Source organism: Halyomorpha halys, unplaced genomic scaffold (genome assembly GCF_000696795.3).
Source record: "Halyomorpha halys isolate HHAL.00 unplaced genomic scaffold, Hhal_1.1 Scaffold421.1, whole genome shotgun sequence".
Classification (NCBI taxonomy): Eukaryota; Metazoa; Arthropoda; class Insecta; order Hemiptera; family Pentatomidae; genus Halyomorpha; species Halyomorpha halys.
The window spans coordinates 1,091,902-1,116,539 of record NW_027109834.1 but is presented as its reverse complement, the minus strand read 5'-3'; the positions used below and the strand labels follow the sequence as shown (position 1 = coordinate 1,116,539).

The window sequence follows — 24,638 nt, the reverse complement described above, 5'->3', positions numbered from 1 at the left end:
AAAAGAAGAAATAAAATTGTATTAATATAAAATAGACAATAATAAGAACATAAAAAATTAAATTTATAATCTTAAATACTTTCTTGAGACTGGTTAATGTCGTTTAAATAAATAATTTAATTTTTATCCATTAGAGTCTCAATACATTTTATTTTCTTTACTAATCCGACGTTTCGGCCAATTCGGCCATCCTCAAGCACAATACAATTGTTTAAGTAAATGATTTAAAAACAGAACTTCATGCAGGCTATTCTGCCCAGGTCAAATCAACAATTTCTGATTAGTCAATTTTCACATTCAACAAAAACAAAAGTTAAAATTCATTTATCACAGTCACTTAATTGTTCAAAATTTATCACAACAATTTATGTTTTTTTTGTTTGTTTCTTTTATTCATGAATCACATCTTTATTATTGTTAAGTATATAATTTTAATTTTTTTTTAAATTAAACCTTTTTTTTTAATAGCTGAAATTATTATTTTATTTTTTTCAAAACCCGTATTAGAAATTTTAGTGTGGTAATTAAAGTATGGTGTGTGTTACTCTCTTAAACTGGGTTTCATTTTAAATCTTGAATGTGGTGGTCGATGTTTTGAGATAAATAACCAGGGTATAATTATTTAATAATTAAAACATTGTAAATCGTTTTGGGTCTAGTGTTTGTACGAGATTAAACCCTTACATTATCAATTGTTAAAAGAAATCTAATTATTATAATCAGAATTTTCCTATTGTCACCCAGATGAACCAGGGTATGTACAGCAAGGTAGTTTTGTCTTCGGTCCTATCCTTTACCTCCTCTTCACAGCTGACATCCCTTAAAATTCTGATACTTTCCATATATTACTATAATCCCACTCCAATCCTGAAATAGCTTTCTTAAACCTACAAAGGTACCTCACCCAGATCAAGCCATGATACAGCAACTTGCGCATCAAGTTCCCTGAGTAGAATGTAAATATTGTATATAGGTATTATTGTTTTCATGATTTTATTTTAATTATTAACATCAGTTGTTTTCTTATTTTATATTAATTAACTCCATTTAAGTTATCCACCAATGTTTATTTACGACGTGTTTATATAAATTTATTATTATCCATTTTAGTTTGTACTGAATTATTTTATTATGTTTTTATTATTACTATTTATTTACTTGTTATTTTAGTTAATATGTATATATATAGTGTGATTGTGTACTTACATCACGAAAACTCATTACTCTTGAGTGTGGTAGATTGCATTACTTCAATAAAAGTTTAATAAAAAATATATATGTATTATAATAACCATTAAAGGTCCGTCAGGCCGATGAAGTAATAAAAAAATATAAAAAATATTCTTTCAGATGTCTCTATAATAAAGTATTCTTATTTATTTATTTTTTTAAAATGTTTTCTGAGTTACTAGGTATCACTGATTAAGGGACAATATTTATTTACAAAATATTCAAAGCATTACCCTAGCACACTCCCAGGAACTACAATTGCTAGGATACTTAACTTAAGTTTAAACTTAATCGAGCTGATGTTATTAAAACTGGGAGGGTAATAGTGACCCCGCCCCCGTGTTATATGAATAACATGAAAATGGCGAGTTTAACAAGACGGCTAGGAGCCTTTCATTAAAACTAATTAGCTGAAATTAAAGAGAACTGCGGCAAATTGCCCTTCTTTGTGTAATGTGCGCCATGCATTTTAAACAGGAACAGTCTATGAAGTATATGAAGAATAATTTACGAATTTAACCTAATTTTGCCTGGAAAAGAAAATGACACTGTGATTTTGAGTAGATTTATTATGGGGATGCTCACTGATGTGCATCATCTCCACTTGTGACTTTTTTGATAAATGAGTAGCATTTTCACCTTTACACCATCTGCTTTACCTATTCTTAGTAAGTTATTTAAAAATAATTAACATCATTTCCTCGTATTCCATATCACCACATATAGTTTTTTTTCAATAGCCGTTGAATATATCTTGAATGGTTTTTATTTCACAACTTCAACATTTGTTTCATATGTGCTGAGTTTCTTTTAAACCCTCTTAAAAACTTTTTTAAACTCAGTAATCAAGGCAAATTTTGACAGGTTATATCAGCTATTATTAGAAAACTCTCCAAGTGCATGTGGTATTTGGCTTGGTATGATGCAGTTATAAGTTTGGTTTTTAACGTTTTAAGAGAAAAAAAAAACGTTAAAACCGAATTTATTTTTTCAAAAGCCGTTTAATATATCTCATACGTTTTTTATATCACAAATTCAACATTTGAGTTCTTTTGGTCTGAGCTTCATTAAGCTTGTACTTATTTAGAAGATACCAATTACTACAACACTTACTTGACAAATGGTCTAAACTTAAACTAAAAACTACTCACTACAATAAACTCTAATACACAATGATAATCAAACCTGTTTGGACCTTGATGCTCCTTATTACTTACTTCACAAATAAACTCATCCATAAAGATCTCAAAATCCCATTCGTTACAAATTTGGCCCTAAATATACTTCTTTTCATTCCAAAATCCTTATACACCCAAATCCATTAATTTTTCATCTCTCATCCTTAATAACCCTCTGAAGCATCTAAAAAGGAGATGGCAAACGGATCTTCTAAATTAAAGCAATGATTACCACTACAGAGTGATTCATTTCCAAGATTATCATGTGTTCTGAGACATTTATCACATTTACTATTGTATTTTTTATTTGTATAGTTGTAAATTTCAATAATTAAAAAGAGGAACTCGCAGTAAAGATGTATCAGCTATTTCTTCGCCAGTGGAACTTTTATTTTCTAGGTACCCTTAATTAAATGTGATGTTAGTTTTAAAAGAAGTATTGTTCAATATTTTCCCAGTTTGTGTTAGTTCCATTTCGTTTAATATTTCGCTCCTAAGGCTCTCTCCCCTTCCCAATAATAAGCCAGTTTTATTTTTATACCATTAGGTGTAAACTATTACATATCATCATCTGTATATATTTGCTCTTTACCATTGTTAAGGCCAAGGGCGATCCTGTTTGTGTGAGGAAATCCCCAAAACAAATATCTGTCTATCTAAAGACCCAATATTTAGTTGTGATTTATGTACTTATACAATCATACAGAGGGGGAACTTCCTATCAGTAGTTTTCCACTCTTTTTATCAGTTTATTCATTCCACTAATAAGCACCACTTATTATTTAGTATTACAATACGTAAAGTGTATATAAGTTAAATATAAGTAGTTTAATCTACTTATTTAACTTATTAAATATAAGTAATCCTGATTTTGAAAATATTTTCATAAGCCATTAGGTGTTGATGTATTTCATAATTTTTTAAATGAAATATCGCGGTTTTAGGAGTGAATTATGTATATGAAAGTGTTTCTTATTCGAACAACATGTTGATTTTGCCTCAAGATTTCATATTTCAAAAAGTGTCACTCATTTGTTGAATATTTTGGCAAAAAAAATACACACTTTGGTAAGCAAGTAAGTCACAGCTCTTGAGTTAAAATTTAAGATTTTTTTTAGTATTTTAATTTATGTTAATTTAATTTATTTATTTGAAGAATAAAGTCAGGCAGAATTTACGCTTAAGTATGAACTTTCAATAAAGTAAGATATATTGCTGATGTGATTTTATGGAGATAAGAAATATTTAGTTAAATTTTGTTTAAATTTTTGAATGGGAATTTCTCTAAATTAGTAATCTTAAGTTCTTAATCTATTTAAGTTAATAATCTTTAAGTATAAAGGATTCGATTATCAATGGTTATAAAACATTGTTTTGAAAATATTAATAGCAAAACAGCAATGTTTTATTTTCCATTTTGTTTACTTATAGATGTATCGATATTATATTTTATTTTTTGTCAAAAGGTGAGAAAAAAAAGGTCATCTCTATGGTCACTATGTCAACTAAGAAATGCAAAAATTAGTCACGGTGGAACGTTTTGAAGAAGTTGTGAAAAATGACTCATTTATACTTTTCGGTGTACTGATTATGTCAACTTAATAGTGTATTTTTTGTAACATGTAAATCTTTTATTATTCGAAAAATATCTTAATACACAAAATTAAAACAATACCAATTACCAATTATTTTGATTCCAATGGGTTTTGGGTTTGATCGCTCCGTTTTGAAGCCTAAGTCGAAATTATAAGACGAAGAATAACCCAGTTGAAAGGGGTCCGGAATGGGAATCTTTGAAGAGAAATTAAAAGTCAAAAAGTTGCAATAGGTAGTATGGTAATATGCAAAACATAAATGAGAAATTTTTAGGATTTCTACAAAATTGTCAAGATCTCTTTGATAATTCACTGCACTACATTACATCTTCAAAACAAAAAGAAAAAAAAAAAAGACTAGAATCAAAATTGTACAGAATTTTCTCCTTTGAATAAATCCTTATCTCGTTCCACCCTTCCCTACAATCCACCTCGAAGGTTGAAACGGGAGTGACCAAGTGCCTCTTTGAAAAATAAAAATGGACAATAGGAGTGTTCGCGGCTTTAGCGCACTTGCTCAGCCTCCACTGACTCATTACCAGTGATGCGGCGAGAGGGATGTGTTCTTCCCCACGTGTGAGGGGTGATAGAGTGGGCTCAGGGATCCTCAGGTCGGTTGTATAAATATTGTTTATAAGAGTGTAAATGTGACAAGAGATTATTTTATTTTTATTATTATTTTATTTTTTCATGCACATAGTTTGATTATGTTCATTTTCTTTATCCTTCTATTTGTATATATTTTAAGAGAGATTTTATTTATTTTTATGTACTATTTTTTTTCTTTCATTCTTATTTTATTTGAGTAAGAATGTGATCATTGATCACTATTAACTATTGCCCATAACGGTGTGGCAGATTGTAATATCTATCAATAAATAAAGTTTTTTGAATTTAAAAAAAGAAGAAGTTATTCACATAGTAAATGAGTTTCAAATTATAAGAAAATAATATATATATTTTTCTTTTTTTTTTTATTTATATAAGAAGTTTGAAGTCAGGAAGTTCAAAATCAATGAAATCTCACCTTGGTCCTCATTGAACTGCACTCTAATTGACTACGAACGGAAGTACCGGACGAAAAACGAAGAAGAGGAAGTAAAAAATGTAGCCCTTATTTTAGAGGTTTTTCGTATAGTAAATGAGTTTCAAATTATAAGAAAAAATAATTTAAAAAAAAAACAATGTATCAGTTTACTGTGGATGTAAAACTGGAAAAACATTAATAATATAAATAAAAAACTTTATGACAATATAAATAATAAAAAAAATGTGAGCAAGCATAACGAATCGACTATTTGTTATTTAGTTGAACTTATACATAAGAACAGACCAGCAACTTTCATAACTGTTATGTATCAAGCTAAGTTGTGCCTAGTAACTACTAACAAGAGATAACAGTTTCAAATTACTAACACATCCTTAGTTCTCAGCAACTGTCTGAAACATAGATTACAAGCGTTTACCAAACAACCGCTTATTGATTGCTGGCTTCACCCTCTCACAGAGACGACTAGCTTGTAAACTCGCCCAGTGCCTTTATCTGATTTATACCTAACCTATATCCAGGAATAACGCTAACAAAGGTTTAAACTCTTTCTACGCTTCTTTAAAAATATCAATAAATTAATTCTCCCAACCCCTCTCTAATTCGATTGAAAACGAAAGATTGAATTATTGTGCCTCCTAGTTTTAATTCAATAGACCACAGGAGAACTAAAATAGAATTGAGGGTTGTCCCCCTCGAACCCTGGGGATCCCGGACACGATGCCTCTTGATGGAGGTAGTGTTCTTAATCAAGGGATCAAAGGGCTGTCATCCCCTAGAGGTATAATTTCCTTTCCAGAATGTACTTCAAAGTAAATATTGCACAGAAAATTTTTGATATCGAAATGACAGATTGATAAAGAAATATCTATCATCTAATAATATTTTAGTTATAATTTTAACAATAAAAAAATATTATCGTATTAATAAAATAATAAATGTAAATTGATTATCAACGTGAGAAGAATCTAAGGTGTTAAATATAGTCGTAAGAATGTTTTAAGCAATATGAATCTGCAATCCGTTAACTTAAAGAAAAATGGTGGATTTATATGTATATGATTATATATATTTCATTTATCTTTCATAGATAGGCAGCTAGCTGGTTTAAAACATATTTTATATGCTTATTATTTAGAGCTTTAAAAACTTTTATAGCAACAATAACTTGTATCCACAATCTCGAACCGAAAAAGAAGCATTCTGTATTTTATTAATAAGAAATTTAAGTCAATAGATTCTATATGAAGCAGGATTACTCAATAATTAGAACTTTCCTAATCATGCCCCAGCCATTAAATAAACGTAGTCGTAAGTAGATCCTGAGGAGAAGCGCGGGGGGTGTCCAGTCCCCCACTTCTCCAAAGAAACTTATAATTTTTGGAATATTATACTCTCCATATTTATCCTAAACAAAAAAAGAATATATTTTGATTTATTATGTTAGTTACAATGTTAGTTATTATGTTAGTATACTGGCATGTAAAGTTTAAAGAGTGAGTAGTTGAGGATTTTATTTTTTTCTAAGCCCCATGAATGCGTTGGGTTGATATTAGGGGATGATGGGAAAACAGGTTGAGCGATCTCTTATAGTTTAGGCTATGATAAATTCTTTCTTATATTTTATATTTAATTTTAGTTACACACATACACATATGTGTTTTTGTCATTTTTTTGCCATATAAGGAAAGCCTGAATTCTTATGCAATACAACACTCCAAATTATAAACTGTTAATAAACTAAACGGTTAAAAAAATATTCAACAGGTTAATACAAGATTTAAATTTTGAACTAAATGAAGAACTTACTTTTGGCATTTTACAAACAATAAATATTGCCACTTATAAGGAAAGCAAGCTACAAACAAAGCTTAAATCGTAGTGTTGTGTTAAAAAGGGACACGGGAGAGAAATGGAATCCTACGAATTCTTTTTTTTTGGAAGAAAAAAAAAACATGGCTATTGTTGGACGTAACTAATTGAAACTTCTGATATTGTTGTATTACTAATTGAATGAATTTAAACCTTCAATTGTGATTTTGGGATTTCATCCTTATTTTAATTAATTATTTTTATTCTACTGAAATAGACCAAATATAATTTATAATTATTTATCGTCAAATATACAAAATAAAACTTGGCTAATGACATTTGATCAGCGGTTCAAAAAATTCACGTAAACAAAATATGAGATAGCATAAAAATCCGGCCTCTTAAGTAGCAATAATTTATTGTTATATAACTTTTTTTTAAATTCTAGCCATATTGAATGAGATGATGAATCTTGAAGGTCATTTATATAATAAAAATAACTAAATAATATAAACTAATCAATGCAATTAAATTATTATATCATATCACGTTTCTTTAAAATGTCGAGGAAGCTGATAACTATTACGTTTATGAGCACTTATTATGGTAGAATCAAAAATTTACGTCAGTACAGCTTTGCTGGTAATTAAGATTTTCAAGTATTCTAAAAAGTGACGAGTGGCCTTTAAATAAGAGTAATCGCTCCACATTATTATTTTTTTTTGTTACGTATTATTCTGCACTTGAATTTTCAACTTTCTGGTGACAAACTAAAAAAAATTTTATTGTTCTAGGGCCCTATTTAGGATTTCAAACTTCTTACTGATTCACTCCTTCTTCAGTAAACCATGACAATTATGTATCGATATATAAAATTTACGACATTTTCCAATTTTAGGCGCTTTTTAAATATTGCTCGATTTAACAATCTTTACGTCTCCTCATCCTGTCTTAATAGTACAAGAGCCCAAAAGGAGAAAAAAGGCAGTTATCTCACCCCAATTTTTAATTACTTTAATGAAAACTATGTATAATTAATAGTCAAAATTGATGAGTCTGCCAAGTATAGGTAGGGGGAATAAAAAATGGCGGTTGTTTCAAAGCGATAAAAAAAAATTTTCATTCGGAGCTCTATCTTAAAAAGTAGGAACAACACAAGAAAACCTAAGAGAACGCCATTTAAAGAAGAGTAAATTTGCTAAAATATGAGTCCTAGTTATTTTCTTTAAATAGTTTTCGAGGTATAGCTTTTTAAAAGCAACATTTCATAAAAATGTTGTAAGGGACGTACTTAAAGATCAGTAGTTAGTGAATTAATTTTGAAAAATTTAAAACTCAAAAACCATTTGACGTACAGATGTCTATTAGCACTCAAATTAAAGCTAGTTTAATGAGCTATAAAGTAGTTTATGATGTTTATCTTCACAGGAGTAATAGTTTACATGAAATTTGCTAAAATAAATTGATTTATAGTTGTTCGAACAAATTTTCATTTGCCTAATTTATATTTATATGTGAATATCATAAAAACTACTACCCATAAACTACTTTATAGTAAGTTGAATTTCTTTTATTTTTGAGTGTTGGCAGACATATGTGCGTCTTATGGATCTAGAGATATATTTTTTCAAAAGTCCAACATTTTATACGAACAATTAGAAATTAACATTTTGTGAGTTTATTTTGTCAAATTATGATATTTCTTATTATTATGATATTCTTGTGTTTTTCCTACTTTTTAAGATATAGAGCTCCGTATGAAAAAATTGTTTTCTGGTTTTAAAATATAAGGTAATATATACTGTACACTTAGTGATAAAGAATAACTGAGAAATAGCCTGCCGCTCTCTTTATTCGGCAATGATATTCTTGGAATAATGTCTCTCCGATCGATCGTCGTCCCTCAACTGTCTTAACCAATGGCGTCTTAAATAAATTCGCGTTAAGGTTCTTTTGATATTAAATAAATAGTTAATATGAGGGAAGTTTCTTATTAAACTCAGAAAAAAATTAACAAAGTTATATTTAATTACAATTGGTATAGAAGTATTTAGTTATTAACAATTTTTAAAAAACATAGAACTGGTTGAAAGTTCATTTTTTTTTTTTCAATCCGCAAAGATTAAGGTTTTTTTTTTTTTATGGAACTATAGCGAAATCTATGTACACAAAAGTTTTGAGTTAAAATAAATTTAGAACTTAACATGAAATATGACAAAATTAGATTAAGAGGTTTTTAGAATAATATACGTTTTTACGAAAATTATTTTTTTACTAAAAGAAATAATGGAAAAATGGAATTATATGGGACTATGCGGATTGACGAAACGTGGAATTTAAAAGATGAAATCGATATTGCGTTAATAATGAATCGTATTGACAAATTGCCCCTGGTGAAGTAACCGTCTACAGCACAGGAAATTATAATTGTTTAATATTTTTAGCTTACCTTATGTGGAAAAGGAATTAGTATATAGTGTTTTATCACTCGTAAGGTAGGTATGTATCAAATATAAACTTTCAAGGACAAATTTAAATCCTTGTTTTATTTCATCAATTCATGATTATATATTCATGACTTTTTGAGCTTATATTAGATTAAAATTAAATTAAATAAAAAAAAATCCGGGAAGGATATTGCTAGAATAACGTATTATTCACAAATAAAGAAACTATTATAACACCTCAGTGAATTTTTTTAAAAATTCTATAATGCAATTTATATTAATTTTTCAGTTTTTAAAAATCACAAAAGTTTTATTAATACTAATTACATCATTATTATAATTTTTTTAGGAAAGAAATTCAGAATAAATATTTTCTTTATGTGGTATTCACTCATTATTTACATAACCTAATGATTTCTATACGTCATTGTCTGGAAATTGAATTTTTTTTCCCTAAAAAAATACTAAAAATCTTATTATTTAAATTTAACGGTGCTTATTAAAAAAATCCAATTAATTACCTTTAAGATACGTACATTTTAACAAGACTGAGTCTATATTACTGAGTCTGTTGATTAATTTTTTTAATTGTAATTTTATTGTGCAGGCTAGAATCGAACCCATACTGCTCCTGTCTGGAAGCTCTGGAAACATAACCCGTAGCGCCGGGTCATCTCTCCCTCTCGTGTATTTTTATATAGTCATTCACACAGGAAGGGAAGTTTTGGGTTCGTGTTATCAGATATTTATAAGTACTCCAATGAAACTGCAAAAAAAGTGGAATACTCTTGTGAACAGTTTAATTGAAACTCAAATCTCATCCAATAAATACTTTATCTACAAAGAAAAAAAAATATAAAGATGATATAACAGAATTAGTCTTCTGGATAAGAAGAGTAGAATGAAGTCCTTTTGGGGCACAACCAGCCTTTATAAAATAGGTAACGTAAGTTGGGAAAAAAACACGGTGATGAGCGTGATCATGAACCTTTTACATTTTCTTGTATAAGAAATAGCACTCTTCCTTACATAGAACTGAACCCCAGACCCTTTATGGGTTGTAGTGGTTAAAATTTTTTTTTTCTTCTAATCCAAATGGGTGTGTGGAGTTCATGTCATAATGAAAACGGTTTTGGGTAGCCTCAGCACTGTTTAATATTAGCACTGTAAATAATATTTTTTAATTTTTTATAACATCTAAAGTAAATTAGCTTTCAGAGAGGTTCACCAACTTAAAGTGAGCATTGAAAAGAAAACTATGTCCTACCTTACATCAATATGATAAAAACGCTTAACTATTTTTGCTACTGCTCCTATCCTAAGGTATGGAAAAGGAAAAGTAAAAACTGGTGATAATGGGAAACCGGTGGAGAGGTAATGCAACGTTAAGAATAAAAAAAGGATAAGATAAGCATATGTTCTAATCATGAGCAGGATTATTCTGAATATAATGAAATATTGTTAATTGGTTTTCTTAATTTTTACATAGGAAAAGACTTCTACAAAAACTTGAAGATCGCACCTGGACAGGACAGAGCCATAAAATATTGACGGATTTAACTAAATTTATATTAAAAATAAATGTTTGATCTTAAAAAAAAATCGGAATAGGATAGTGTAATGTATTCAAATTGCAAGGTTAATTAATATTTTTTTAAACTCACATATCCACTACAAGAAACATGTGTTTTTAATGTTTATTCAAATACAGATTTACTTAACCTAATTGTAAAATTAAAAGAACAATCTTAACTAATAAAGACCCTATTCTAACTTATCGTAATTATATCTATGTGCTTATTACTAACTTATAATCTAACCTACAATTAAAATACATACAATTGTTATCTATGTCCAAAGGTGAACATAACGCTTACGTACTTGCACTCAGTTGGTCGTGGCAGAGAGAGAGAAAGATCACTTCTCAATACACAGTTTTTAAACATAACTCAGCTCACAGAGAAACCAAAAAATACACTAGCTTTACATCAATGTCCATTCATTAAAAAAACAACCGACGACAGAACATATGAGTTTTCTCTCCCTCTCTGCCCGATACCTCCCGCGCATGCGCTGCCATCACCAATTCTTCTGTCTCGTCTATTACAATAGTTTTTTTTTTCTACAATTTAAAAATTTTCCTAGTTCAAAAAGCACAAGTAGGACACACACCACAAATGCAGCTTTATTTGTAATGACCCTGTAGCTCTTAACACTATAAACTTTAATTTATTTATAACAATTTCTTTATTCTACTTTATATTTTTATAGAATAATGATATATACTACGCCTCAATAATCTTTCGACGGTATCATCTGTCGAAATCCTACGTGGTCTACATGCAAATTATAGACAGCATTATGTTTGAGCAATGGTTGCAGACGTACAAGTAGTATCGTAGCTAATTTAAAATTACAGTACAATACTAAAGGTTCGATGACGATAACACCAATCGCTATATACAAACATCTGTTCAATGATCCCCGTCCAAACCTAAATCTACAAGATTATGCATGATGCAATCCTCCAACCTACGCTACGGTCTTTTTTTTTTTTTGATGACCTTCGCCCCCTGGTCATTTCTGAAATATGGGGGTTATCACCCTATTCTAACCATGGTGAGGGAGAATTTTCATTTCGTGGAATGCCACAAAACTAAAAGTCGACCCACAGCCCGGATTTGAACCGGCGCCGGAGCGGTAACGAGTTAAAGTCGCTCGCTTAGCTACGAACGGTCTATACTACGCTTCGGTCTACTCTTCGAACGTTTACGCGTCGGTTCATCGTTTATTACTATCTTAAGAATCCAGTTGTTATTAAGCCCTTCAACCTTATGCTCACAACTTATTCGTCGCAATCCTAGTACCTGAATTATATTTACCAGTTCCAGTTTGGCGTTGTGTAGCCTTTTAAGATTCTTCAATCAACTCATCTTTCTTCGGTTCAAATATTTTACTTAATGTTTTATTTTTTCAAAAACCGTAATGAGCTGATGTTCCCATAGTGTAAAGAAGGATAATAATTTTGTAAATTCTAACTTTTAAGTTTCTAGATAGTAGGCGTGAACTAAGAAATTTGAAAATTGAGTAATAACATGCAGTTACTGCCTTAATCACATTTTGAATTTTTCACCAATTTCATGCTATATGTTATATGTTATAGTACCGTAGACCCTAAAGACTTAAACTTCTCTACCTGTTATAATGTATTTCCTCCTGTAGCTATATCACCGGAATTTCTCCCGTTTCTACAGCTAACCATATGTTTTGTATTGTTCGTATTTCCTACATACAAGATGTATTTCCTTACTAGGTTCTATAAATGTAGTTTTTATTAACCTCTACTTCCCCAAATGGTACCAAATCATTAGCATGCCAAACCACCACTATCATACGGAAATTTTACCTTCCAGAATTATACCCTTTTTTGGCACGCATCACCTTTCTAATTGTTATTGATTGATAGGTAAAAGAGAATGACCTTGTTTTAAACCTGAACAAACCACAAACTTTTAGGAGTAATAATTATCGTTTTGAACATTCTTAACGGGTTTTGGTCGTGTACATCAAGTTTCCAGTATAAATCAAGTAATTAGTGATATCACATATTCAGATAGGTCTTTCTGGCATCTAATGAATGGAGCAAAACACAAGATAGCGAAATTTATACGTACAACACTTTTTTTGGACCTATGGTTTAATTTAATTTGATCATGGCCTACCAAGCCGTCACCTTTATTATTACATAAGATACAGCTATATTTGATGTACCATAATTATAGCAAGTGATATTATAGTTCATTATAAACATAAAGGCCTGTGAAATGCCAATAATTCTGCTAGACCTGCGTCGAGAACATTGACGTATTTCAACCCCCGCGCGGCGCACCCACGCTAGTGAAAACGCCCTTAAGATTTCTGACAAAGATTTAATAGGAAGGGCAAAATCCTTAATTAAGTATGGATTATCGAACCATCCTTATGTTAATGCATCTTTGTCCAGCATTGCATGCAAATTAAGGAAAACTACATGAAAATAAATGATCTATTCTGGAGGTGGATGAAAATCGCTATCAAAACTTGATAGAAAGTAGATGATTCATTGATTGACTGTGTTAGATGCGACTACTTAAGACAAATATTATTAACGAAAGTATTTTTATTAGCGAATAAATAGGTAGTTTGATATTGAGCAGCTGGTATATATAGCTTACCCTTATTCAGACAAGAATACTGGCACCAACTCACCGATCAACCAACTCCATTGTTGAGCGAATTACCATTAATTGTACAAAGAACTAATTGTCTTCTGCATAGATTGAGGCTCCTTAATGCCTATGATATTATGATATGATAGCTTATTAATCAAGAGATTCTTTTGCATAAATTCTCTATTTAAAATTATAACTAATTCCATTATTTATATGGATTGTAATTTAACTAATTTATTTATTTTTATTATTATTTTATTTTATTTGGAGGTTTTAAATTAAAATCAACAAATATATTGGTTATGAAATAAATTTGTTTCAACGCTAAGTTTCCTAACTGTAAATGTAAATTAAGGATCTCAAACTATGATAAAAATTACCTTTGAAGGCGTGTCCGTTTGTTTAGCACGTCTGAGAATTATTTAGATTATAATAAATAAATTAATATGTGTTCCAATTATTTTATTAATGAAATTTAAACATTAACATTCATATTAAATGTTATTTAAAATGATAACTTTAAATAGTATGGCAGGCTCGGCATGTCTTTACGACTGATAATAAAAACTTGGAAACAATGACACATATTTGGCCACTGCAGATGCCGAACCTGTTTAGTTATTATGAATCCTAAAGTTTACATTTCATAATAAAGTAGTTACAAAACAATTTACTTATTATAACCTAAATAATTCATAAGAATGAAAAACAAAAAAAATTCATGTCGAATTTTATACTTATTTTGAGATTCTTAATTCATATTTTGAGTTAGGACCTTTAACCCTGAAACACCCTATAAATTTGCGGAATGCATTACAATTAGAACATTTGTTTTCTGTTTTAAATGCTTCTAGATCGAATCATAATGCGCATAGATGAAAAAGATTATTAATTATTTTTTTTTTTTAGTGAAATATTTTTATAGTCATTATTTTGTGATTCGAAAGCGCATTGATTTACATCAAACCTTCTCTTAATTCATCAATCGATTTCTCCCGAATCATTATTAATGAGATAGTGGAGTGTCTCATCTAATTGCTTCCTCTTTTTAATAATGCACCTTTAAAGAGCTCATTCTAGTTTTCTACTCTTTTTCGAGGAAAATTTGAGGTTAAAGTCTTATCTCAGAAGCACTCGATTCCCTCACGACTATTCTTTTCCAATCTTCCGTATTTCATAACGATAAGTAAAACTGTATTTTATTTCAAGTTTCTTAAACTTTAGCTGTAAAAAACCACGAGAATGTTTCTAGTAGAATTTACGCTAGATGCATTATATTTCTCTCTCATCTGGACAACTACAATAGTAATACCTCTATTATATCATTCAGTTAACTCATATTTGAGTTCATTAAATCTTTAAGCCCAGAATAGGCTACTGAACTGTAATTTGTATAAGTACGTACCCACAGTTTTTTCTTCTGGGTCTCAATAAAAATTATTTTTGAGTTTGTAAATCTTATTATTATTAAGTTAATCATCTTTTTCCGTTTCAATGTAATATGGATATCATAAATGTGAATAGTGGGCTATGACGTTGGTGTCAGGTTCAACTGTTCCTCAAAAAAACATCACCAAAATTCTATTTTTTTCCCTTTGTTTTGTTTTCACTGAGCTATATCATCTACTGTAAAACTATGCGGTTTTGTCCAGATAAATTGTCATATTTAAAGTAATAAAAATTTGTGTTTATAATATTTTTGATAGATAGAAAGCGAACTACAAAATTAAATCTATTTTTATTTATAAAACAACACACGAATGTGACAAAGGGGCCTATTTAATGTGTACATAACTTCTTGCTATGCCACTGACAGATAAGCGAATTTATGTTCAGCTTCGGTTATTATATAAGTGAGAAAGGAATCATAATTATAGAATTATATTCAGTTAAAAAAAAAATATTTGTTAGAAACCGAAAAGTAAATTAAAATACTTATAAAATGTGTAAGGGAAATAATGAATTAATATACCTATTTAATGTTAACGCATAAATTACTAAACAAAACATAAAAACAAGAAAGAGGCCTTAGTAACAAATAAACAGATTTGCTAGTAGCTATTATGCCCCAGGTTGCTATCGACGTGGCGTGACCTGGACTCCAGGCCGCCACAGAACACCCAACAAAGTTTAGTTTTACCCGCAATGGGGCCTAGTGTCTGCCTACTTCTCCTCTTTTATTATTCTGAAAATCTGAACAATAGAGTTTCATATCTCATAAAAAATTTATTATTTTTGGATTATCATTCATACGTGTTATAAAAATAGCAAACTATCTAAAATTTACTCTCCAATGAAAAACAATGTAGTAATGAATTCCCAATAAATTTAGTCTTTATTCAATAACAATGGGACGTTAATCAGTGTTAATCATCCAATTTTACAATAAAGTACTAACTCTAATAATTTTAATTTCCCCATTTTATTTCCATAGTTCTTACAGGTGGATTAATATTTTCTAAAGTAAAAAAAAATTAAATAAGTATTTTTGTAATGTATTAGTAAAATTTATCTAACTTGTTTTAATCTTTTTTTGCATCCTCAGCAAGAAAAGTAGGGAGAGTTTTTATTTATGCAGCTACTCGTGTATATGTAATGGGGTAGTAGCTATCCATTTTTCGGCTCTCAGGAGCGATGGATCTTCACGAATGAGGTATCAAAAGAAAGGCAAAATTTCATAAAAAAGTGACGAATCTTAACAACGTCATTAAAAAAAGTGAGAGGTTTCAGAACTCTGACAGAAGTAAGTAGGTGGATCGTGACAAATTTGGTTTTATAGATTATAACCCAGACATTAATACCATCGGGGTGTAAACAGGGCCCTGTGTTTTTAAGCTCAAAAATGAATCGTTTTGAGATACAGCACTAATTAGGCACGAGTCAAACCAAATTCTTTTTTTTTTAAATACTTTTTATTTATTGATAGATATTGCAATCTGCCACACAGTTGTGGGCAATAGGTAATAGTGATGAATGATCACATTCATACTAAAATAAAATAAAATAAATAAATGAATGGAGAAAAAAAAAATCTCTCTTAAAATATAACAAACAGAAGGATAAACAAAATTAATATAATCAAACTATGTGTATGAAAAATAACTTGAATAACGATGATTGAGCGATGGGGTTTTAATCAGAGAAATCTATATTTTATTTGCTGATTTTTATGAAGATGTAAATATCATATATGAACCTTTCAGTTGACAAAATGTTTTTTTTTTTTTTTTAAATAATACTTTTTATTTATTGATAGATATTACAATCTGCCACACAGTTGTAGGCAATAGGTAATAGTGATGAATGATCTCATACAAACAAAAGAATAAACAAAATGAACATAATAAAACTATCTGTATGAAAAATAAATAAATAAAATAACATAATTATAAAATAATATAGTCTCTAGTCACATTTACACTCGTATATACAATGTTTACACAATCCACCTGAGGATCCCTGAGTCCACTCTATCCCCCACGTGTGAGGGGTAGAGCAGAGTTCAAGAGATCCCAGCGCATCCCTCTCGCCGCATCACTATACCAAATTCTAAAGCTAAACTTTACAGCGCCATGTGATGTCTATTACATTTTGTTCCAGTTTGTAGATATATGATGATTGAGCGATGGGTTCAGCCGATTTTTATTTTTTGGACAAGATACCGATAATGTTTTGATACATGTCGAGCTCAAGATCCTGAAAATGTTTGAATTAATAGTGTTTAGTCTGTCCGTCTTATATAACAATATTTTGAGTTAAGACTTAAAAGACTTAACAGTGTTATAAGTTTTATTGCTCAAATTACACATTTACATTCTAAGAATGTTCAGAACAATTTGTGGTCAAAATATTGCAAAATAATGTAATTAATACGTTTAGTCAGTCTATTTCTAAATATGTAAGTTTTTTTTATCTCATACTATCTCTAATTTGTATGTCTCGTTATGTACGATCTAGCCATGATATTTCATGGCTTCATATTTGTCATTTTTTCTCATGGATTCATATTTGCCTTTTTTATCAATAAATTTTATTTGTTAATAAAACACGACATCAGTGGATGGAATTTGATGAAATTTATACTAGACCATAATATATTATATATTATATATTATTGTATTATACACAGTAGAAGTGGTGAAGAAGCTATATCAACTATTTTTAATATTTTGTTTTACCTTTTAGATTTTATTAAATATCACCTCAATTAGTCGCATTTATTTAAGGAGGTCTTCTTTCTGCTTAATAGCAATAATGAAATGATGTTATAATTGCCTTGTTAAAATTCTAATATACAGTAAAAGCTTTTCCAAGAAAATTTAATAATAAGATAAAGGCACAAGATAAAAGCCTATTAAAAATAAAATAAAAATAAGTAAAATTAAAAACGTTTAATTTCAAAGAATGGAGTTTTGGCCTATCAATAAATGTATTAACAGTGGCGCCACCGTTGGACATGAGAAGGTGTAATTATTGGTGCCTTAAAGCCGAGCTCGTACAACATTTAGTATCAGATAATGCCCCCAGACAACAACCCCACGCCCTTATTTTAAGGGCTCTATATTTCACAATGTACAATGGAGGAATGACTAGCGCCTTATTTATAGGTATATGAAAAAATGTTTTTCCTAGAAAACTACAATGGTTTTCTTCTTGAGATTAGTTTCATATCAAATTTATTAATTATTATCAATCAATTTTCACCAATGGGACTGTTGTACAGTATAATCGACAGACGATCTGAATTACCATGGAGACAGGAAGCTAATGTATACTGCCATTCAAAGGAATCTAAACTTATTAAGGCTGGACTACTAACTTTACTGTATATATAGACCACGATAAATCACATTCGGAAAAATTACAGTCCTGGACTTGGATTAAATAGATCATAGTAATAATGGGCACACTATACGATGAGTTGTTGAGATTAAGTACATCATAGCAAATAGTGCCAAGTTCGATCATAAATCGTACGATAATAGGCTTGAGTTTGATAGAAAATCTAAGAACGTTTAATATTCGGTTAAGGGTACATACGAATAATTCCGGCATATCTGTAATTTTTTTTTGCTGAAAATTTAAAAATATAACATTTCGTACCAAAACAAGAACCACATAATTTCGTGGACCAATTTCTAAATAGTTTTCAATTTCTTTTTGTTTGTGTTTTTTCGAAAACGTTTCATTATGTCAGATCAGTTCCTCCTTCCACGTATTTTTTTTCTTTTAAATAAAATAAACTTTGTAATATTTCTTTCATAGTAAGTTAGGTTAATAATATATGAAAATTAATCGTGAATTGGGAAAGAAAAATCCTAGTGGACTAAAGAATACAAAGTATGTCATATTTGCCCATATTCCAGGGCTAAGGCTGAAATCAAAATGATATTAAAATTGTTTTATAATTCAATTTATTATTATAAAATTGTGATTTTAATAAAGAATTACACAAACAATCTTCATACAAAAAAATAAAAATGATATTTTTATTATTGGGTTAATATCAGGAGAAGAGGGTCAGGAGGGAAGACCACAAATAAATAACACTTATTTTATTGTGCCAACGTTGCGGCCAGAATCCCAGGCTTTTTTCAGGACTAAGTACAAACAAGACAACAACCATATTAAAGTAAAAATAAACATAGTTGTTAATAAATAAAAATAAACAAGAACAAGATGATAGCAAACATTATAAAAAACTAGTTTGTTTCATACATGTACATATTTTCTCAATATTTACTTGAAATTTTTCATCATTTATGTATATGTAATAGTCTGATATTCATACCTTCTTCTCTTGTTTCATATTTTTCATAAAGTTTGTTGTCTTTTTCTTCTTGTATACTGTTCTTATTTTTATTCGCAGAAATTTGTTGTTTTTTGTTGTTAACCCTGAAGAAGGCCTGAGATCCGGGCCGAAACGTTAGAACAATGAAATGAATAGTACTCATTAGTGATCTTCATTCCTCAACGTACCCCCCCCCTCCTCAGTAACGCATTATAAAAAGAAATTATTGTTTCTATTAATGCTTATTTGTGTAGTTTATTGTTTCCATTAATGATTAATTTTGTAATTCTCTAATTAAATTACTAATTTATTATTTATTTATTTAGCACCCTGCCCTGCCTATTAGACAATACAGTGGGTACAACTCATTGCTGCATATGACAAACATTACATAGCTGTGCACACAGCTTACTCTTGCTACAAAATAAATCTTGCTCTTCTACTGAGGCCTTGCTGGTGTAGCTTATTCTCTCCTACCCAGGGAGAAGTGAGTAGAGCCCACAGCCTCCTTCCACCCATACACGAAGGTCTTGTAGTGCGGGTAGCTTTCTTTCTTCATCAGCTCAGGAAGATCGTTCTCATTCAGAACATAGAGTCCTGTCTCCCTCATCATCTTGGCTCTCAGTGCTTCATAGGCGGTACAGGCAAGTACGATAATTACTAATATCACTAATTGAATAATAAAATCATTTTATTATCACTTTTATTTCAGCCTCAGCACTATTAGTGCTCGCTAATCCTAACCATAAACTCCCTCCTCCTCCAACCATATTCTTATAAAAATTTGTTATTTTTAGTAGACTTCACATTTGTTTTAAAATTCTAAAACATCGCTATTGAAGAGTTCTTTGATATTTTTAGTTCATTAGAAATATCTACTTAGTATTTTATTTCTCTTGATTTTATTTGTCCATATCTGTGGAATTCACATACTCGATTCAAATGTTTAACCGTATAAATTTGAATTATTTCGTTGGACATCTCTATCTGTAGTCGAATCATACTGAACTGTACAATATGATTTCTTTTTTGGAGACAAATTTTATGTTTTTGAGTTTGCAAACTCCTCCCGCACCCTATCGTTTTCACCCACCTCGGTATAAAACATTTGTTCGCTTCTTATCTCTGCAATTTGATTGTCTTTTATATTTGTGAAAGAAAGGGAATTATGATGTTTTAAGTTCATGTAAGTGAATTATGGGCCAGTCACTTACATGAACCATATTGAATTATTCAAGTGTAAATCTTACAATTTATACTCAATGAAATTTGAGCAGCTGAACTTTGGTAGGGAAGAGATTAGAAGAGAACAGTCACGGGGATCAAGGTGTCTTCACTTTTCTGGCTTCATCCCCATTCTTTCGTATCCTATGCCCTGTTCCGGGGGTCAAGATAATTCGAGTGAACAGAAAGTTCACATGATGGATGTTGTGAGGGTGTGCCCATAGGTACCTCTGCTGTGGGCTTCAGATTCTCAGCCACACTTAATAGTACAGGCATACGGTACTTTTTTAATTGAAAATTTTTAAATTTTTTCAAATTTGCTCATTTATATTTTTGTGGATTCTGGTTACGAATTTCAACTTTTCAAAAAAAAAGTTAATAATATAAAAATATTTTAAAAAATCCGAAAATTTGAAAAAATGAAATAATTTTTCCCACATGTTTCTTTAACATCAACTTATACCAAATATAACAAAACTATATTCCTAGCATTTTGATCACATAAGCCCATAGTGAACACTTAAGCTTCAGGGGGTTCAGTTAAGAGACGAGAAAAAGATTTCGGTTGAAATTTCTGAACATTTGCCAGTTTTAGTTTTTTAGGGTATTGAATACGAATTTTAACTTTTAGATATCAATTTTTATTAATAATTTATTCATAAGTATATAAAAAAATTTAAAAGCTGCATAAAGAAGTTATTCAAAAGGAGCGAATTCAGGTCCTTCTCGAATCACCTATTGTATTTACGATCGTTTTATTAAAAATTAAGTACCTATATTATACCTATATACCTAGAGCATCTGCTGCTTTTTTAAAAAAAAATCCAAAATTAAAATGTTATATCGACTGAATGAATGAACCGATTTTCAAGTTTGATTGCTCCAGTTGTTGAACGAGATGCAGTGAACGTTTTCAAATAGTTCAAGTTAAAAATGCTGAAATAATAAAATCATAGGATGTAAATTTGAAAAACTAGAAATTTCAAAGTACAAAAAAAATTGAATCGTAAAAGAAAATCGAGTACGGAAATGATCCCTATGGCACGGAATGTTATTGCGTGTCTTCTTAAACACATTGATGGGTTGTGTTAGTGAAGTTGTCTTTGAATAATGAAACTTGGTTTAGTGGTTGGGTGCCTTCCATTAAGCACTGAGACAATTTGCAAGTACATTCCAACATCTGTCTATCATAGCTAATAAACAGATATTTCGACTTATAGGAAGCTCATCTCATATGTCCATGTAACCATAAAGATGGTTCATTAATGTACTCTCTGTGAGAGGAATCTTAAGTTTCGTTCGGGAGTGAAATACACTCGTCTACCACCAATCTCGTCTATACACCAAGTCCATTAGTTTCGTTATTCATCGACGGAAAGTTCACTAACAATCCACTAATGTGATCAAGAAGACACGCAATAACATTCCATCCAGTACCAAAAAAGTTTTTAAAAATTAAATTATTTTTCCTTTCATATGCCTCAAACATTAGGTACTGACATTTCATTTGTTCCAAGCTAGTACACGATGTGATTTTAGATAAGCAGGACAATCCAGGGGGTCAGTAATGATTAATTAAGTGAGAATGGATGTAGTAAGAATAGTTTTGAAAAATAAAAAAGTTCTTTTTGTTGTTTCTTATAATAAGTTCTACTTTTGAGCAGTTGCTGTAAATAGTATGTGTAATTGTCATTAATGAAATAAGAAAAATAATCAATTTTGATAAAACTAAGACAATTTTTAATAAGTGTACGCTCTCTTTTGAGTGTTTTTAAACTTGCTTCCTTGCATCCTTAATTGGGCAATGAGAGCTTATCAGAGCATAATTATGAAGACATTTTTTCGAGATCCGAGATAATTCCAACTTAGCCATAGCATTCTTTAAATGTCCAAAGATTATTAGAAATATTGAACTTCAATTTCCAACATAATGTCATGGAACACTTATTTTCTTGTTTGCAGACCTAACCTATTACATTTATAGAAAAATTTAGTTTGGAAGCTATTACATTTTTTAAGAGAGCATTAAAGTATATTTATCTCATTTTTTCTTAGAAAAATCACGGATAATAGCTAAAAACACAAAATGTGATTTTTATCCCGTACCGTAGAGACAGATCATATGGACATTTTTTTTCCTCTTAATGTATAGTATCTTCTCTCAAAATATGATCTCCCATTTATTGGAAACCTTGGATGTATACATCTATATAACATAAAAATTCAAAAGTACTATCATTCATTCATCAAGATAACTTATTTTCAAATTATCAGGGATAAGAGATGTTTCTGTAGAATATGAAAAGGGTTTTTTCCGCACTTGGCCACTTTGAAAATCTTCGACACCTACTTAAATAATTTATTCAATATAAGCATTTGGTATACTTATTTGTAACTTACCATAGACCCCCTTCTCCCAAAGAATAATTTCACAGAGCACTATGAGGACAAGCACGCAACTGACGGCTGCATAGGGGCACGGCGCCTAAATTGGAGTCAATGAGAAGGCGTTGTGGAGGGAGATCTTGATGGAATAACATCAATAACCAACTGATTCATAGCTCTGTAATGTCGTCTGGATTAATATAAATACAATTGTTGTAATTAATAAAATAATAATAACAAGTCTCAATAGCCTAAGCTTGGAAATCGCTACACGCATCTCAGTCGAAACCAAAACTGTTCCGCCAGTCGAATACCTAACGAACATTTTGACAATATCAAGACGATAGGAAGGTCCTGGCGAATCCCTCTGTTCGATATTTCATCGTAAAATTCCACTAGTGATTATATAAACTAAATGGGTCCTTTCACACTAGACAGTGAATGTTTAGTTGGAACCTGTCCTCTCACCAACTGGGAAAGAACGACTGTCATGCCTTATGATTCCTACCAAGTCAATGTTCAAATTGATCAAGTAGTGATCTGCTTATCAAAGTTATGTTTCTACCAGTAATGCTCCACGATGAAATCTCGGATAAACGTTATTCAATTTGAAAAGGGTATACGATTTAACTTTCTTAATAATGAACTTAAATTTTTCAAATAATAATATATATAAGCAACCATATTGCAATATAAAGGACATGGACCAATGATAATAACGCAATGGGTTTTCGTATTTTATTCTTTTGTAGATTTATTTGTTAATCTTTTACTCATTGTGATTTTTATTATATCAGAAATTGTTAAACTACTATACAACTATTATACTATTCAGATGGAGCCAATAGAAAAACTTGCTATTAATATTAAAACCGAACATTAAATGAATACATCATTGTTATTTTCGAATTGACATGTACAATGATGAATGATTTATATAATACTTCAAAAAAAGAAATGAATTATGTATGTTACAGAAGTAGTGGTTTTCACAGGGCTGAACTAATTGTACTAAATATGGACCAACCCCATATTTTTTCAGATTTTTGCGGGTTTCATATTGAATCTCTGCATTACTTCTTTTAGTGATACCCTTGTTACATTCAACAGTTCTTCAGGACACTTTGCTTGTTTGAAGAAAAGAAAACTTTATCTGCGAATAACTCAAAAGTTGTACTTTTTTGAGCAATCTGTGTATATCACATTTTCGTAAGCAATAAAAGTACCTAAAATAATAAAGAAAAGATAACTGAATCAATATTCGCAGAGTTTCTGGCTTTATAATCATATTTTTAATTTCCTATTTTTTTTTTTTTTTTTTTTTTTTTTATGACCCCCTTCCTGGTTATTCCTGACACACGAAGGGGGGGGGGGAGAGGTATTTAGAAGTAGCCAACCTATATTAACCATGTTGGAGGTTTAAGTATTCATTTCAAAGGGACCGCCACAGAAATAAAAGTCAATCCCTATCGTCGGATTTGTGTCGTGCCACAACAGTCACAAGGCAGTCGCTTAACTCCCTCAGTTACCAACGGCTCCTACATGCTTTCCTAATCATCTTTATATATAGAATATTAGGATTGAATCGAATTTTCGATGTATAGTTTTCAATAAATCAATAAATATATATATATAAGTTACGGACTGTCAGCTGACAGGTCCATATCAGCTGATCGAGAACAGCTGACCGATTGTATATATATAGACGGACAGGCTC

At 30.2% G+C, this 24,638-nt stretch overlaps 1 protein-coding gene across 2 annotated transcripts in view; it reads right to left on the bottom strand.

Annotated features, from left to right (window-relative positions):
* The window catches only part of LOC106682525 (monocarboxylate transporter 9), a 252,106-nt gene that overhangs the window by 201,033 nt on the left and 26,435 nt on the right, over positions 1-24,638 (bottom strand). Inside the window, exon 1 of one of the 2 annotated variants that reach the window (XM_014423434.2) lies at positions 22,937-22,955. The exons of the other annotated variant lie outside the window; for it this stretch is intronic. Coding sequence (XP_014278920.1) covers positions 22,937-22,939 — 3 coding nt within the window. The 5' untranslated portion in view covers positions 22,940-22,955. Of the gene's footprint in view, positions 1-22,936; positions 22,956-24,638 lie in introns of those variants that run through there. 2 annotated transcript variants of the gene reach the window in all.